Here is an 18,034-nt window from a genome sequence, read left to right on the forward strand (position 1 = left end):
AAGCCACCTTCTAAAGGGTCTACTACAACGAAGAACACAGCAAAAGCCACTTCCCCAGCAAGGAAGAAGATCCAGATAAAGAATGAACCCCTATCTCCAAACAGGCCAGAGCCTAACTCCATCTAGCAATCCAAGAGAGAAGCATCTACAGAGGGAGAAAGAACCTTCGAAGCAGAAGCCACCAGACACCAAGTCATATGGGAATGGAATAACACAGAAAGGTCAACCATAGAAATCCCTAAGAAGAACAGGAGCCTGGAGGTAACACCATAAAAGAACCCACAAGCAGGTCCATCAAGGGCTCCAGGGAAAACTGCAAAATGGTCGAGAACCACACAAGGAGAACGAGACAACACAGCAACACCCCAGTAGGGGATCAGACTCCCACCCCCTGAGGTAGCATCACTCCTAGCATGCTCAGCCCTAACACGGTCGAAGAACATAAACCCCCATCCAACCCAACCGACATAGAGAGATCTCCACTTGAGAAGGCAAAAGGGTCACGGAAACACCAACCACAATCCACAAAACAAACCTGAAACAGAGCAACTCCCAGAACCCAAAAAGGAATGCCAATTGCAGAACCCAAGAGCCACAACTGAAAAAAGGACAGCACTGTCCAACCCACAGCATGCACAGAAGGCACAAAAACACCTAGAGAAGTAGATTTAGCACCCTTGCAATACCAAACAAAAGACCCTAAACAAAGAGCAGCGGCATTGGACCCAACAAAGACCACGGGCATCAAATCTAAACCATTACTACATGAAATACCCCACTGCCAAGCAACCAGAAGAAAAGCACAAACCCAAAGCTGTTAAGAGCTTACGGCAGGCAGGAGCCATCAACAGCAAGAGACACAAAGCAGGTCCTCCATACAGAAGCCCAGCAAGGAAAAAGCTTGACAAGGAATGGTTGAGACCTCCAATAACAAACAAGGGAGCAGTTGAAACTTCTCCCAAAAGGCAGAGACCAAGAGCTCTTCTCCCATTTATCCAAACAAAACACAAAAAAAGGCAAAAACCCCAACCAAACATCTCCATCATCGTCTCAATCCCCTTCTTCACTTGCAACTTCCCCATTTCCAAAAACCCTAGCGCTTCCTCTGCTCTTGCTCGCCATCACTGGTTTTCTTTCCTTATGTTAGTTTGATAAAAAAATATTACAAGTTATATTAATATTAATAATTAATTACACAAATATTATTGTTAGCATGGAATAAAAATTTAAGGCAAAAATAAGGAATTTTTAAAAATGGACATTACAAACTGTATCAAAGTTCTCAACATGCTAACTTGCAAGATAAAGCTAACATGTTCAATGCATTCTAATCACAAAGACTTCTATACTTCCCACATTTTTCATCTAATAACAAAGAAGAGTTTTCAGTCAAATGATGGTGTAGTCTACAGCCCATTACCATTGTTGCAATGTTTACAACTAGAACAAGGTATATTCCAGCCATTACATTTTTGTTTCTGAGCAAAAGAATGCAATATTACAGCCAAGGTAGGGAAAAGCTCTCTTGATTTAACATTGAGTGTAAGAGGTATCACATGTGGAGATCACCAAGTGCAAACATTCCAGCATTTTTAGTGTGGTTGGGCAACGTATAATTGTTACAGCCACCTTCTAGCCCACATACAATTTGATCCAAACCATTTTGCAAATTAAAAATCCTAGGACATCATGATAAGAATCTTTGGAGTCCAAGGTAAACATTGTAACAGCAATCTAGAAGAGGTAAGCATAATTGTTGGTATGCATAGGTCACATTTCTTCGATAGGTACACTATACAGATGAAGTTCAATGAAATGAAAAGTAAGCATGGTCATTCTAAGGTGCATTGAATAGCCTAACCGATGGAAATTTTTGACATGATCTTGAAACAAAAGGAAAAGAAACAAAGAAAGAAAAAGAATATTTAGAACTAGAACCCCAACAAATTATCAAAATGGTTGTAAAACTAAAGCAGTCAATGCCTTGGACCAAATTTCATTCAAAAGAATCTTCTAATCAACAAAAGAAGATTTCTCCTATTGCAAGAAAGACTAATGATAGCAAAAACTTGCTTAGAAGAGAAAAATTTTGCTTCCTATGTGTTGTGACCTTTTCACACATCGTCCCATTGCAAACAGGGACCCCCTCTTTCCTGCTTCCTGCATCATTTAGTTTAGGGTTTTGACAACATAATGGGCAATTTTGAGTTCCCGTGCCCCAGTCTCGGATATTTGATCATGCCTAATTGTCGTTTAGGGTTTTTGAAGTTATACGATCAAGCATGTAAAGTTGAGATTTTAAATGATCCTAATTTTGTCGAAGTGTAGACCTTTTGAGCGTTAACGTGTTTTTGAACGTCCACGTCAGTGATTTTTAAGTGCTAAGGTGTTTCGGGAACTTTTGGACTTGTTTTCTCGCTCCTAGAAAGTTATTCAAGTTGATTTTGCACTTTATCCCGATAGGTTTCCTTGTGTTTTGCTCAAATTTTTCATGAGTTTGCCTAAGTCCATATCAATTTTATTGAGTTTTGAGGTATCCCAATGGTTTTGAGCGGAAAAATCAACATATTCCGGATGAAAATTCCACACTAGAGGTGCTTTTCCCCTCATATTCGTGACTACCCATGATTTTCCCCTACTCAAAATCCAAACTGGACATGAATTTCCCCTGAAATCCAAACATGCCCTGTTTTTCCACCATTCAAAATCCATACTCGGGCCGATTTTCCACCAGATGACTAAGAATTTGACTAAGTGTTAGGAATTTTCCTGACTACCTTCGTTTTTCCACTAGGAGTATGGATAAAGTTGCGGATGACTAAAGTGATGATTCCTGACATGGATCAATTTTCCACCAAAACTTTTGTGACAAGATTTCATGAATTTTTAGCGAAAAGTCATTCCAGACCCTAGGCGAATTTCCACTGGAGATGTTTTGATGATTTTTGTGTTCAGATGACTGTCCAGACGGGTCAATTTTCCCCTAGGATGATTTTTTGTGCTAAGTGATAATTTTTTAGTTGGGATTTTTATCCCAATAGGGGTCGATTTTCCCCTAGACCCAACTGTGCAAAGTTGACGAAGATTTTGATGGGATTTTTATCCCTATATAATGCGATTTTCCCTTGAAAGGGTATTTAATAGTTTTTTAACGTTTTTTTATTGGGAATTTTATCCCAACTAAAATCGATTTTACCCCAAGTGGCCATTTTGATTCAAATTTTGAAATTTTTTAAATGAATCGACCCCAAATTTAATTGTTTTTACAAAGTGCAACGATTATTTAAAAAATAAAAACAATTAATAAATAATTTGCAATGAGCATTTAATAATTTTTACCTTCTAGAAGCAAATTGACTTTTGCCAGGCAAGTATAAGTACAAGTGCTTTATCCCACATTGCTTGTGTGGTGAAAGTAAAAGGCAAAATCAAGTTTAAAAGGAGGCCAGCATTATCATATTATTAGATTTGCCAAGTGTGTTTCAGACTAAGGCGATTATTCCCTCCTGCTGGCGAATTTGGTGAAGTGTCAAGTTGACACCATTGGAGCTTGAAGTTGATTCCTTGTTCATTTTTCTCCATTTCCTAGCTGGGTGATTTGTTTTGGCTGCCATTGGAGGGTGTTAAAGCTTCATTTTCAGACTTGTACGATTTTCCTAGAGGTGGCGCCATTTTTTGGAGAGGGACAATTTTGGTTTGGAGGTGATTTGCCTTCATTTTTTAGTGAATTTCTTCATCATTTGTGACGCCTTGGCTGGGAGATTGCTGTCAGACAATTTCAGACCTGATTTTCTCCTCCATTGCTGAGATTTCTTACCTCCATTATTGTTTGTGCATGGCATTTTCAGACATATACTTCATTGACAGCCCATTTGTGCCTAAGGCGATTTTGTCTAAAGGCTGATTGGAGGTGATTTCAGTCAATTTTCAAAGCTTCTAAGTGTTGTTGCAGCTCTGAAACTTCGTTGTAGGGGGGGCTGTCCTCAGAAAACTATCATTTCCCGCAACCTACCTAACTTGGTGATTTCATTTGAGAAGTATTTTTGCTTCATCTCGGGGCCATTTTCTGAGTTTATCATCATTTCTAAGGGTGCTGGTAAGTCTGAAAATGGAACTAAGTTTTTATTTCCAGCCCTACATACATGCTCAAATTTTTTCACGTTTCCCTTGGAAAATCGATTTTCATCAAGTTTGTGCATATTTGGGTGATTGCAACATGTTTTTAGAGATTAATTTGTGAAGTTGCAAGTTGTCTTCAAGTTTACTGGCAGCCATTGTTGACCTTGGAAGGTGTCTTCAGACATAGTTTTGGGTGAAAACACAACCTTTCATACCTTTCCGTAGCCATTGTTTGATCCGGTATACTCCTTTGCACTCTAATTTGAATAAAATTTCTAAGTATAAGGAGGTGTCTTCAGACTTTGGTCTGAAAATTATTGATTTCAGTGAATTTCATGAGGGTTTTGTACCCTAACCTTGTCACATTTTGCATTCAATTGTTAAAATCTATTGAGAATGTGGATTATTTTCTTGATTTCCATACTCAAACTTGTCTAAATCATTAGGAAATCATAATTTTTGTAGGATCAAGGGAGATAAGTTCATCCACAAGGTAGACATAGAGGATTATTGGGCCGACCTGATGGATGAGCAAGCAGTAAAGAGAAGAATGTGGTCCAGAATGTCAGTGGATTTCATGAGGAAGTGCGGACTTTTCCTCATTCCTGATCAGGTATCGGATGATAAGGATCATTCGCATCCACAATGTGAGAATGAAATGAAGAAGGCGATGTTATTGCCTAACTAGTCGGAACCAAAAGAAATAGATTTGAACATATTGATGAGAGAGGTCTTGAGTTTCTCCCAAGCATGGGTGGATATTCAGACGAACAGATTAGTTGATATGGGTGTTGCCTTCACTTATGAAAAGATGAAACAGGAAGAATCCGCTTCCGAGGATGATCAGAGGACTATCAGTGATATCAGGATTCGTGCGGATGAGGAGAGTCAAGCTCCCAAACAAAGGAAGAAAACACCAAGAGAAGTCAAGGCTAGAGGGAAGAAGATTGAGGAGTTCAAGAAGAAGAAACAAAAGACTATCATTCCTTCACCTATCAAACCTTCACCACCTCTCAATGTTTCATCAATCAAGGAAGTTGAAATGCCAGAACAGAACAAAGAGGCTGAGCAATGTTCCAACACAATGATTTTACCAGAAAATTTTCAGGATTTACATGCTACAGCGACATCTACTCCACCTATTGAGGATGATGATCAACCGGGATCCCCTACTGTCCTTTTGGAGGTTAGTTTGGGAAAGAATGTATATGATTTGACCAGGGATAATCCTGATGATAATGATGATGTTATCTTGACATTGAAAGGGCTTGATCGAGAGATGTGTCTCGGTGATGGTATGGAGATGGCCGCTATTCTTGATTGGCTGATGAGGAGTATGGAGAAAAGTAAGAAGATGGTAGAGGCGCAGCCTATTGATGATATTGATGACTACTTAGCTAGGAGCAATAAAGAGAGAACTTATGAAAGCTGAGATTTTGTCACACATAGCTAGAGATGAGACAGTTATGCGGATTGCGCAGGTGGATGTTCCTATTGGAGATGTGACGTCGGACATTGCTACTCCCATGGATTTCCGGATTACCTCAGTTTCCCTTGGTCGTACCACAAAAGAGCAAGAACTTCAAGAAGTTGGCGATACCCTTAAGGCAATCAATGCGAGATTGGATAGTGAGATAGAGAAGAGAGAGAAGTACAAAGCAAAGAATATCAGACTTAGAGAGTACATTGCGGGGATAAGGCGTGAGAATCCTACTCTTATTTCCCCTATTGCAATTGATCGTGGACTACATTCACATTATGAGGTAGCGTGAGATACACTCTCGGAAGTGGAGAAATGGATCAAGGCTACAAAGAGAGACGGATGATTTCCTTACTCATTTTGTGCAGGCTTTCGACAAGACAATGGGGCTTATATTCAGAATACAGTATTTGGAGGGAGTTTGGGAAGAATTCCAACCCATTCAAGAGAAGACCATTCCATGCCTCAAAACTTTGAAGAAGATTCCTATGTCCACATTGATCAGGGAGAATGTTGTGCACAATGGAGATAGATATGATTTCCATGGCCAGTATTGTTCATTAGCCACGAAGAAATCCACTTATGAGAGCGCACAAAAGAGTTGTGCAGAGATGGAGCGATCTATTCATGATATTTAGTCGAAGATCCTTGCCTCAATTGAGAAGTTATTGTGGGTTGATGTCAGTGAAGCCAATGGGTTAAACTTAGTAGAATTGAGAGACAATTAAATTCATGTATTTTAATCAGTTGGACTCTTTGAAGAAGAGTTAGATCGATGACTTGGTCTCTTTGTTGATTCATGTTCATGATTCGCAGAAGCTCATGCCAGATTGGGAGAACACTTTGGATGCTTGCTCGGAAGCATTGGACGTGATTGATTTACAGCAGGATACCTTACCCAGCATTTCCATGGAGTTAGATTCTGTATTGGTTAAATTCTTGGAGTATGCTAGGCGAGAGAGAGAGAGAGAGAGAGAGATGCAGGGTGGAATTTCTAGAAGATTCCCTATTTGATGACTAGGTATCTTTCTATTGGGCCATATGTTGGTGGCACCATTTTTTATGTAGACCCTAGTTAGGGCAATTCTAGGGTTTTGTTGGCCATCCATTTTGTATGAGACTATATATACCCCATTGCCTCTCATTTGTAAGAGAGAGATTTTGTAGAATTGTTGGTATATGTTGCAGCTTTTGAATATAAATCATTGTTCAACTTGATGGTGATTTTGTCTTTCAAGTGTTGTTTTGCATTCAAGGTTCTCAATTGATTTTGTCTTTCAAGTGTTGTTTTGCATTCAAGGTTCTCAATTCCTTCAAGTTAGATAAGAATTTTAGATTTAGAATTTGCTTTCAATGTTTGTTAGATTGAATGGAAGAATTGTTGAGTATATTTGTGTGGAATCTATTGATCCATACCACTAGCCTCTTGCTGATTGTAAGTGCGTCGTGCGTGGTCAACTGGAAATTTATGCAAACTTAACTTCAATTATTACATATCCATTGTTATGCATCAACTTGGATGGTTTCAATGCTTGATGGTAGTAATTTGAATATCTATGAGATACTCCTTAGATGATTGTACTAAGCTCGTGTCAAAATCTGTTTGACTTGATGGTGAGACCTTGCCTAGTTTGATTCCACTAAATTTGTTCATCATTTCCTACATTGCTAGGCTTAGAATAGATTTCTTGAACCCTATTCCCTTTTGCCTTTTTTTTAGAAAGTCTTGTTAGAATCAAATCTAGAACTACATTGCTAAATCCTAAGTTATTTGTACCCATTCCATAATCATGATAAATGAAGTTGATTCGAACAATTGTGTAAGTCCCCAAGTGAAAACGGCAATTCACATCGACCATTGAGTTACCCACTCGTCAAGACCTAACTGTAGAAACCTTGGAATCATTTTAATTGATCTTACCCTTAGCATCTGAGGTGATTTTGTTCAAGAGAGGGTAAAGTACTTTGGTATTTTATTCCAAATGTTATGTGCATAAAACACACATCAACACAGTGCAAGGGCATCTTGGGAGCCAAGCCACAATTGTTGAAGCAAAGAAGCAATGACATCAGAAAAGAAGTCAGGAAAATCTGATGTACAATCAAAAAATAAGGTGAAAATGAGGAAGAAAACGCATCAAGGCCACAACTTAAAGAAAAGCTTTCAATAGTTGCTGCCATTTGTAAGCAGGTTGGAAAAATTGACATTGACAAAAAATTTGAAATGATGAATCTAGAAGACGATTGTTTACCATTAGGCCAATATGAATGGTCTAAAAAAATGATTTACAATCTAATTATAGGAATAATTTTATAAGTTTCCACTAGGTTGTAGATAACCCATTGTTTGAAATGGATGCAAAAATATTTGTCCCCTATGATAACGCACTTTTTGAATTAAAGAAATATATCCTAGTTCAAGTTTTGTAACTTGTGATAATATCAAATAGTGCAATGAAAATTGAATTCATAAAAAACAACCCCTAGGAATGTCAAAAGTTACAAGGAGAGAGAAATTAGTAGAGTTGGATATGACTTGAGGAGATTTCCAAGGCAATACGGACAATCAAGCAAACTTGTTTGAGGACAAGAAGGTATATTTGTTAAGCAACAACATCAACTAGACTTTGCAACCAATAAATATTTAATGAAATACACAATACACTACATCATTAAAAACTTTCATAGCATTCCCAAGATTGATTCGGGATCTTTGCAGCCCCCACAAGATTCAGTCAAGTGGAGAAGAAAGTTTTTAGCAATATTGGGAAGGGCAGACTATAATGTCCCCTCCTTTCTCATGTGATTTGCTTAAGCACAATAAAAAAGAGAATAATTAGTATTATAAAAACACATAAATTTAATGAAGTTTAGTTTTAATGAAAAAAAGGGAATGTAAATGAAGTATGTCCATCAAAGAAAAAATATATATAAGGAAGATAAACAGTGAACCACGAGGACGCGCCCTTGCCCCCCGAGCCCCACATCTTCGAAACGAGGATGTCTCCAGGACGTGGAGATGGGGATGTGGCATCCCCCACCATCCCAATGCACCACTAGAGACGCAAAGACGTTCATGTGTCCCTCGAGGGTCGCGGAAACACGCAGGAGTCTCCCATCGCACAACATGAAAAAGTGCTTTAATTTTATTTATTTTTTAAAATTTGAACGATTTTTGGGGGTTTGTGGGTAACCCTAATTTGACATGGGCCCCATCCATGCCCCCTATGCATTACAAAACCCCCTAAAATTATTGATTTTACTCACATTTGTATTTCTGATTTTTTTTACCAGCTAGGTGAAGAGGAGAAAAAACTCAGAAAGAGTGATTGGAGTGAAAAGAGTGAGTGCAAGTGTAAGAGGAGTGACAAGGAGCAAGAAGAAGACGAAGAAGAGGATTCTACAACACTTTGGAGAGATTTTACAAGCACAAGGTAGGTTATTTCTTGTTTTTTGTTTGTTTCATAGACTGATTTTTAATTTTTTTGTTGTTTAAACTTGTTTTTTCTTCATTTCATTTCAAGATTCAACATCAAATTTTAAAATTTAAATATTGTTTTCAAATTTGAAATTTGTTAACCTGGGCTGAAACTACATGCCTATTGAATTTATTTTTATTTTCATTTGTGAAATGCAGTGTCACTATCATAATGAGCTCTCATGACATGAGTAAGGATGAGATAGGAATCCATTCTCATAGCTGAAATGATTCAAAATATGAACCTAAGGCTAAGCGGGGTGACCATGGGGCTGATCCTAGAGCCCAATCTAGTTCCATGCCAAGTGCAGTAGCTTGTACAAATTGCCCTTCCGAGTTATTGGCACAATATGCTAAGTGTTCTTATGATCCTAAATCTCCTCTCAAACAGTTTGCATGTAAGATAGCAGGCATATCAGGGACAAGTGGTGGAACAAGGAAGTGGCAATGCAACATTTGTGGTCTTGCATGGTTTAGCAGCATAACTAGAGTCAATGCACACTTGATCTTTTGGAGAGGAAAAGGTGTGGATCCGTGTCAATTTTTGGAAGATCCTAAAAAACATTAAATATAGAATTGAGATCAACAAGCTTTGGGGCATTCCTAATGACAGTGCGGTTGCAATCCGTACTACTTTGTCTAGTAGGGCACAACTTCAATTTGGCGAGCAACATACTTCTACTCATACGTTGCAAACGAGAGGAGTGATGTCAAGACCTTCATCCATTTCAAGTGTTCTGGCCCAATCATTAGAGGTTAAGGGAATAGGGAAACGCAAGTTGCAAAGTAGCCCCATAGCTGATTTGTTCAATGTGCAGCTGAAGGATGGGATAGATGATGCCATTGGCAAGATCTTCTTTGCCAATGGCATCTTATTTCATGTAGCACGGCCTCCTTATTATAAGGAGATGATGTCGATGGTGGCAAAGGGAGGACCATCATATGTGCCACCAAGTAAGACCAAATTGAGGACCATGATCTTGGATAAGAACTATTCCAAGATCAATATTTTGATGGAGAAGATGAAAGCATGTTGGGTGGACTCTGAATGCAGCATAGTTATGGATGGGTGGACGGTCATTAGCCATCATCAACTCATCAACATCATGGTTACGTGTGTAGAGGGCCCATACTTTCTCAGAGCAATTGATTGTATAGGACATCGCAAAGGTGCTGATTTTCAGTTTGAGGTCCTCAGGGAGGCTATTGAGGAAGTTATTCACAAAATGTGGTCCAAGTAGTAACAGATGCAACACGTGTGTAGAGGTGTAGGGAAACTTATTGAGGCAGCCTACAAACATATTTGGTGGACTCCATGTTGTGTGCATACCATGAATGATGCACTCAAGGACATGGGGAATATTGACTAGATCAGAGGAGCGGTCAGCAATGCGAGAGATGCGCAGATGTTTATTTGCAACAAAGAAACGAAACTCGGACTCGGCTCGGACTCGGCAAGGCTAAATCGGACTCGGACTCGGGACTCGGCGCCAGACTCGGCTCCAGACTCGGCTGGACTCAGGAAAGTGAAAAACTCAAAAAATTTAGAGATTTTTTAAGATTTAAAACTTGTTTCATGCACCCTTTATTGAATAAGACACAATAACATCATCAAACTTGGCTCATTTCATTACATAATACATACACAAGTATACATCTATGATCTATCACATAAGCATAAACGCAAATTGTAGCTGAAGGAAATAACAAACATAGATATATAAATATTGTCAAATGTATACAATATTACAAAACTCATGGAATAAAAAATCCATGTCATCATATGATCATCATCAAATGTTCCATACAAATAACAAAGGTAAATACATCTACAAGCCTATGGCGCAGAGGAGTCTGCACCCTCCGGCCCCGACGTCGGCTCCGATGAAGGCCCCGCCCGCCTACGAAGGCGTCTAAGGTAGGTCATAGATGATTGGGCAGCCATAGCCGCTCCTCGTGACACCACGCCATGCTCACCAACATCAGGAACATCTGTGTCACTGTCACCATCTCTGTTACTATCACCATCTGCCTCTGAATCTCCTCTCTCTGCTCGTGCTCTCTGCTCCTCCTCTGCCATGGCTACAGCCTCAGCCTCTATATCTACCTGGTCGATCCAATCAGTGTCATCATCACTAAAGACAGCCATAGGATCTGTCTCAATGGCCCACTCTGCCTCAGGATCAACCTCATCTAGAATGATAGGAGAGATGTCAGCTAATGCATTCTTTCTCATTCTCAGGCGGAGGTTATAGTGAACAAAGATAAGATCATTCATCTTCTCCACGGATAATCTATTGCGCCTCTTGGAGTGTATGTGCTCAAACATACTCCAATTGCGCTCACAACCAGATGCACTGCATGGTTGGCTCAAGATGCGAATGGCCAACTTCTGAAGATTTGGTGTCGTTGGGCCAAAAAAGTTCCACCAATTATCTGAGTTTGAAATGAGAAAAATAAATAAAATCAGTCTCTCATAAACTCATTTAACAATATACAATAAAACTAAAATTAAGCCTTACAATTTATTTTTACCTGGCATCATAGTTGTCCTACTTTCTTTGGCGATAGGACGAGAAAAGGTCTCCCCTTGTGCATTTGAGAACAACTGTAGCTCTCGCATAAGATCTGTCTGAGTACAACCAACAGGTGCCATCTTGTCCATGACTGAGTATAGCCCATCAAGGACCTCCGCATCAGCCCTGAAAGTAGGGCTAAAATGGAATGCCGGATTCAAATAATAGGCTGCTGCATGGATGGGCCTATGAAGCTGATGATGCCATCTCTTATCAATGATCTGCCAAATGGGACCATACTTGCTCTCATCTCCTGCATAGATAGATTTGATGCCCTCTTTCGCCCTATCCATGCCCTCATATATGTAGCCCATTGCGGGCTTTTCTCCATCCGCAACTCGCAACAAAACCACCAAGGGCTTAACAAACTGTAAAATTGAAAATATTGTGTAATTTAAAACATGAGCAAATAAGAGAATATGATGAATAAGTTATAAAACAAAAAGTTAAATAAAAATTGTAGGATTTATAAAAAAATTACCTTCACTATCTCATCACAAGGGCTCCAAAAGCCTCGCTCATCAAAAATGCAGTCTGCCATATCTTTTCCTGCTGGGGTGGCAGCATAGGATGAGGAAGACCACTCCTCACCAACAATCATACGTCTCAAGGCCATCTTACAACGAAGCATGGACTGCAATGTGATGAAGTTTGTGGCAAATCTTGTGATTCCTGGACGAGCTAACTCCTTATGCTCTGTGTATTGTCTCATAAGAGCCAACACCCATGAATGATTATATACAAATTTGCACACATTTCTTGCCTTTTCTACACATGTCTTGACCCATGGAAGTTTTCCAATATCCTCTAACATGAGGTCAATGCAATGGGCGGCACATGGAGTCCAAACTATAGATGGGTGCCTCTCCATCAATAGTCTGCCTGCAACAACATAATTTGTTGCATTGTAATTAATGAGGTTACAAAATAGAAATTAATTTGCAAACAAAATTAGTTTGCAATCAAAAGTTTACCTGCAGCAACATAATTTGGTGCATTGTCAGTCACCACCTGTATCACGTTCTCTTCACCCACCTCATTAATCACCTCCTCTATCTGCTCACATAGGTAGGTGGCATTCTTGCAATGGGCGGAGGCATCAATAGACTTGATGAAAACGGTGCCCCCTGAAATAAAAAAATAAAGCAAGATCAATGATCATTCAATAAATCATTAAATGAAAAATAAAAAATTAATGCCTAAATGAAACTAAAATTAATCAATCACCTGCGGAAGAAACAAGAAAATTAAGGAGAGTTCTATTTCTCCTGTCTGTCCAACCATCAGTCATGATGGTGCAACCTTTAGTGCTCCATATTTGGCGTTGATCACCCAATTCTTTCTTCACATCATTCACCAATTCAGTCAAAATGGGTCCGCTCAAATCAAACTCAGAAGGGGCTTTGAACCCCGCCCCACAAATGGTAAGGGCATCAACCATTTCTTGCCAATAAGGTGACCTGTCACAAATAATTTTAATGAGATAAGTATGTACTATGTACTATGTATAATGAACTATATACAACAAAAATTAATACGAACAATCAAATTATAAAAATTAAAACAATCAAACATAAAACATTTACCTGGCTGTGAAGAATGGAATACTGCCATAGATCCAAAATCTGCCAACTGCCATTTTAGCAGCATCATGGACCTCCTTGTTCCAACCCATGCTCTCAAGTGACTGTTGGGACCCAGGAGTAGTGCGAGGTGCAAAAAAGGTATCCAACCTAGATTTACGAATCCTAGGTCCAATGCTAACATTCCCACTACCACTGCCAGTGCTAGGAACATGAGAAGGGGCAGAGGCACTGGCACTAGCACTGACACTTATAGAAGCAGAACCGGAAGCATGAGTAGTAGCAAAATGAGTGGGACGATATGAAGGTAAGGAAGAAGGCCCTCCAACACAACCTAATTGTGTCCCTGTTCCTAAAGGTGCATGTCTCCCAATGACTGTGAGATCCTCTTTTTCTTTCCTTTTCCTTTCAATTTCTTCAACCATTACATAGCAATCACGTACGGCCTCAATGACTGCTTTTGTGCATGGGTCGGCATCATGCCCACGCACACCAGCAATATGGTATTTCAATCTATATATGCCTCCATGGAATATTGTTTTGCAAAATATACACTTTGTTTGCCCTTTTCTTTGCCCTGGAAAATCCTCATGATATTTCCAAGCAGGGTCCTTTCTAATGGGAGGTCTAGAAGAGGACATTGTATGATTGTTTTGTGAAACTTGAGGCAAATAAGAATGTGAAGGTTGCTGCAATAAAACATTACAAATGCAAAAATAAATTAAGACATTCATTCTATGTTGTGCATTCATAATTTCATTCTCATTGAACATTTTTTTCAAAAAAGCTAAAGTAGGGTAACTAGGGTTTGCAATTTTATTTTTTTTAAATTGTAGGGTTTGTCAAAGACTCAAACCCTACTTTAAAAAAAAAAAAATTACAAACCCTGGGCCTACATAGTAACATAGAAAAGATTTTGGAATAAAATGTAAAACTTTCAAAAAAAAAAGAATAGAAAAATGAATTTTTGCATATAAAAAACAAAAAAATCTCAAAAAAACAATGTTACCAACTTACCTCTTAGAACTCTTGAAGAAAATTGAAGAAATTGAAGAAATCTTCCTTGCTGGTTTTTCTTCAATGCACCCTTGTTATTCTTTTTATCTCACTTTACTCCTCCTATTTTTGCAAATGAATGAAATGAAAGTCACTTTTAGGTATAAAACAAAAAAAACACAAAAAAAAAGAGTCAAAAAAACCATTTTAAATTGTTTTTTTTTTAACTTTTCTTTCCCATCGCTGCCGGCCGAGTCCCAGGCACGGGACTCGGCCAAACTCGCCAAACTCGCCAAACTCGGCGAGTCTGGCGAGTCTGGCGCCTGGACTCGGCAGAGTCCGAGTCCGAGTCCCCAGGACTCGGCGAGGGTGACTCGCACTCGGACTCGCCGAGTCTTGGCGATTTTAGGCGATTTTCGTTTCTCTGATTTGCAACCACCACACTTCACATGCACTCTTCACGACCTTCTCGAAGGACTTCTTGGAAATAGTTGAGACCAGATATGCATCCTATTTCATTCTCTTGGAGAGAATGATTGAGTAGCAAGAGGAACTGCAACTCATGGTTATGAGAGCAGAGAGGAATAGGTGGGTCAAGGCCAAGACAGAGCAAGGGAGGAGGGTGAAGGAGATAGTGAATAGTGATGTGTTTTGGACTGATGCAAAATACATAGTCTCCATCATTAATCCAATTTTTCAGGTCATCGGATATGGGGATGGGGATGTACCTACCCTTGTAGAGGTGTATGAGTGCATCAATTCTATGCTTGACCAGATGAGGGTTGTTGTGTGAGTGAAGGACCCCACTTCAGCATTCTACAATGAGCACATTTGGCAAATCATTCAGCGCAAATGGGACAAGCTCAACACTCCCTTGCATATGGTCGTTTATGCCTGAACCCTAAGTGGTACAAGGCTAGGCCTAGTAGAGTTACACCAATTCAAGATGATGAGATGAAGATAGGGTTCTTTAGGTGCATTGAGATGTATGATGCTAGAGATGGCGGCACAATTCGCACTGAATGGACCAAAAAAGCCACTCTTAGGGGTTATTAATGTTAAATTTGTGACCTAGTTCAATAATCAGATTTGTAACATTTAATTATTTGTTAGCATTTAGTAAATCATAATCAAGTAAATACACAAATGAAACAAGAGAGCAGGAGACAAACACAAAATGCCCTGGGAAAACCTCCAAGGAGGAAAAACCCAGCACTTAAAGATCCACGGGTCAGATTATGTATGCACTCTTAATTGTACAAATACAATACTTAGCTTGATTCTCCAAATCTGATCCTCTTTTGTATATCAGATCTGCCCTTCTAAATACACCAAGTCTCCACCAAAAATGCCTTATATCCTTTGGACAAGTTCGCACAATCCTCTTCAAGTTTCACACCTTTAATTGCAGAGATAGTTCGTTGATTGCATATGATGTGAAGTGAATGATTGTATTTGCAAGTTAACTTTATTTATATGAGTCTTTAACCTTTGTTAAATCCAATTCGGCCTTCCTCCTTTTGGCGCCAATTTATTTATTGAGGTGTGGTGCATTTTAGGGTGGCGTGAAGGTATGGGGCCTAAGCTTAACTTGGGGGCACGTTACCCCTTTAGGATAGGACCCAGTCCTATATGGGTTTGGATGTTGCCTTAAGGCAATCCGAACCCATCTTACCTAGTTACAAACAACACTCCCTCTTAACTAGGGAAGAAGAGAATACATAATCTGAACCTTTAGAGTTCCATCTAGCACACAAGCATAGAATTACATCTTCCACCTAGCACACAAGCATAGAAAGTGTAATACACAAGTGGGTCTTTACATAATTACAATTTTCCATCTAGCACACAAGCATAGATTGGACACATTTCATTCTTGCACACAAGCAAAGAATGATCAAAGTGTTGTAGGTAGAGTCACTGAGATTGGAACTCCCTCTCAATTAGGGTTCCATTTTCCACAATACCAAGTCTGTCTCTAAAGTATTCGAACTTTACTCTGGATAAGGGTTTGGTAAGGATATCTGCAACCTGTTCATCTGTGCTAATGTACCTTAGTTGAATGGCGCCTCTTTGCACCATATCCCGAATGAAGTGATAGTGTGTTTCCACGTGTTTGGACCGGTCATGGAACACAGGATTTACTGACATCTTTATACAACTTTGATTATCACAATGAATGGTGGTAGGACCACTAGCTTGACCAAATAATCCAACAAGGAGCTTGCGAAGCCACACTGCTTCTCTGGATGCAACAGATGCTACAATGTACTCAGCTTCTGCAGTGCTTAATGCTACCGAAGATTGCTTTCTACATGCCCAAGAGATCACTGCAGAGCCCAAGTTGAAGCAAATACCTGAAGTACTTTTCCTGTCCTTGACACTTCCTGCCCAATCTGAATCTGAGTAGCCTTCCAAGAGGATTGAGGTATTAAGTGAATACTTCAGCCCATAACCAATAGCGCCACGCAGGTATCTTAGAATGTGCTTGGCAGCAACCAGGTGAACAAGTTTAGGTAAGCTCATGAACTGACTGAGGGCATTCACAGCATAACAGATATCTGGCCTAGTATTGACTAGGTACATCAAGGATCCAATCAACTGCCTGTACTCAGATGGATCTGCAAAATCAGAGTTAGCTGCAGAAACACTTAACTTCTTTAAGTTAGATTCCATAGGAATATACATGGGTTTACAATCCATCATTCTAAATCTTTTCAAAATATCAATAGTATATTTTCCTTGACTTAGAAAAATTTCATTGGATTTTTGCCATACTTCTAACCCTAGGAAGTAATGCATTAGACCTAAATCCTTCATTTCAAATTCTAAGGCTAATTCCTTCTTACATCTTATGATTAATTTATTTTCACCAGTGAGAAATAAATCATCCACATACAAAACCAAAATAAGCATCTCATCATTATAAATTTTCAAGTAAATGTTAGCATCAACATCATTCTTGCAAAATCCTAAGCTTAGTAAGTACTTATCAATTCTTTCATACCAAGCACGAGGAGCCTGTTTGAGCCCATATAAGGCTTTCTTCAACCTGCACACATCAGAATCTCTTTTATGGATTACATAACCTTCTGGTTGCTCAATATAGATCTCCTCCTCAATGACACCATTGAGGAAGGTTGTCTTAACATCCATTTGATGCAACTCCCAACCTTTGGCTGCAGCAATAGCTATTATCTAAGTCACCAGGTTAGGTTGAATTTGAACCTTGAAGTTCGAAATTCGCCGAACTTGAAAAAATATGCAAAAATTCGATTAAATTCCACTTAAAGTTTAGGGTTTGCGATAAAGTTTTTTTTTGGCTTGCGTTTTAGGGTTTCGTCATGGATTTTACAAATACGGCGGCCGCAAGAGTTGCAGTCACGCCCACGCGAGTTGCCAACGCCCATGGGAGTCGCACCAGTCACGCCCACGGGAGTTGCCCAGTCCGCCCGGCCGCCACCAGTCCGCGTTGCCACTTGGACGCGATGCCACCAGTCCGCGACGCCACCACCAGTCCACGACGCCACCATTCTTGGACCAGTCCGGGACCAGTCCGCGACATGCACAAGTAGCCCACCATTTTTTTTAAGTTTATTATTTCTTTATTTATTTATAATTTTATAATGTTTATAATGTTTATATAGTTTAAAAATTTATAATTTTATATTAATAGTTTGTAATTTTATATTATATATTTTTTTATTTTTTTTATTTTTTTTAGGTTTAATATTTTTATAAACAATTTAATAATGTTTATTATAAATTTATTATTATTTATTTAATAATGTTGTTTATTTAA

At 39.1% G+C, this 18,034-nt stretch overlaps 2 protein-coding genes across 3 annotated transcripts in view; both read right to left on the reverse strand.

The window, feature by feature from the left end:
- LOC131077205 (poly(ADP-ribose) glycohydrolase 1) overlaps positions 1–18,034 on the reverse strand; it is a 222,434-nt gene that overhangs the window by 146,387 nt on the left and 58,013 nt on the right. The gene's annotated exons all lie outside the window — the stretch shown is intronic.
- On the reverse strand, positions 10,782–14,090 carry LOC131066848 (uncharacterized). Its single transcript, XM_058001715.2, has 6 exons — positions 13,240–14,090; positions 12,881–13,113; positions 12,628–12,780; positions 12,135–12,535; positions 11,613–12,021; positions 10,782–11,513 (listed from the first exon to the last, which is right to left on the reverse strand). Exons 1-6 carry the CDS (start codon positions 14,007–14,009, stop codon positions 10,915–10,917), a joined length of 2,565 nt encoding a protein of 854 aa, XP_057857698.2. The 5' UTR covers positions 14,010–14,090; the 3' UTR covers positions 10,782–10,914.

Source organism: Cryptomeria japonica, chromosome 3 (genome assembly GCF_030272615.1).
Source record: "Cryptomeria japonica chromosome 3, Sugi_1.0, whole genome shotgun sequence".
NCBI classification, from domain to species: Eukaryota; Viridiplantae; Streptophyta; class Pinopsida; order Cupressales; family Cupressaceae; genus Cryptomeria; species Cryptomeria japonica.

Bases quoted from the DNA above. Each gene is read 5' to 3' on its own strand.
- LOC131066848 (XM_058001715.2), bottom strand. From the start codon at position 14,009: ATGTTCAATGAGAATGAAATTATGAATGCACAACATAGAATGAATGTC. The intron at 13,114-13,239 runs GTAAATGTTTTA...TATTTGTGACAG, and splicing joins ATTCCATTCTTCACAGCCAG to GTCACCTTATTGGCAAGAAA. The intron at 12,022-12,134 runs GTAATTTTTTTA...TCAATTTTACAG, and splicing joins CTTGTGATGAGATAGTGAAG to TTTGTTAAGCCCTTGGTGGT.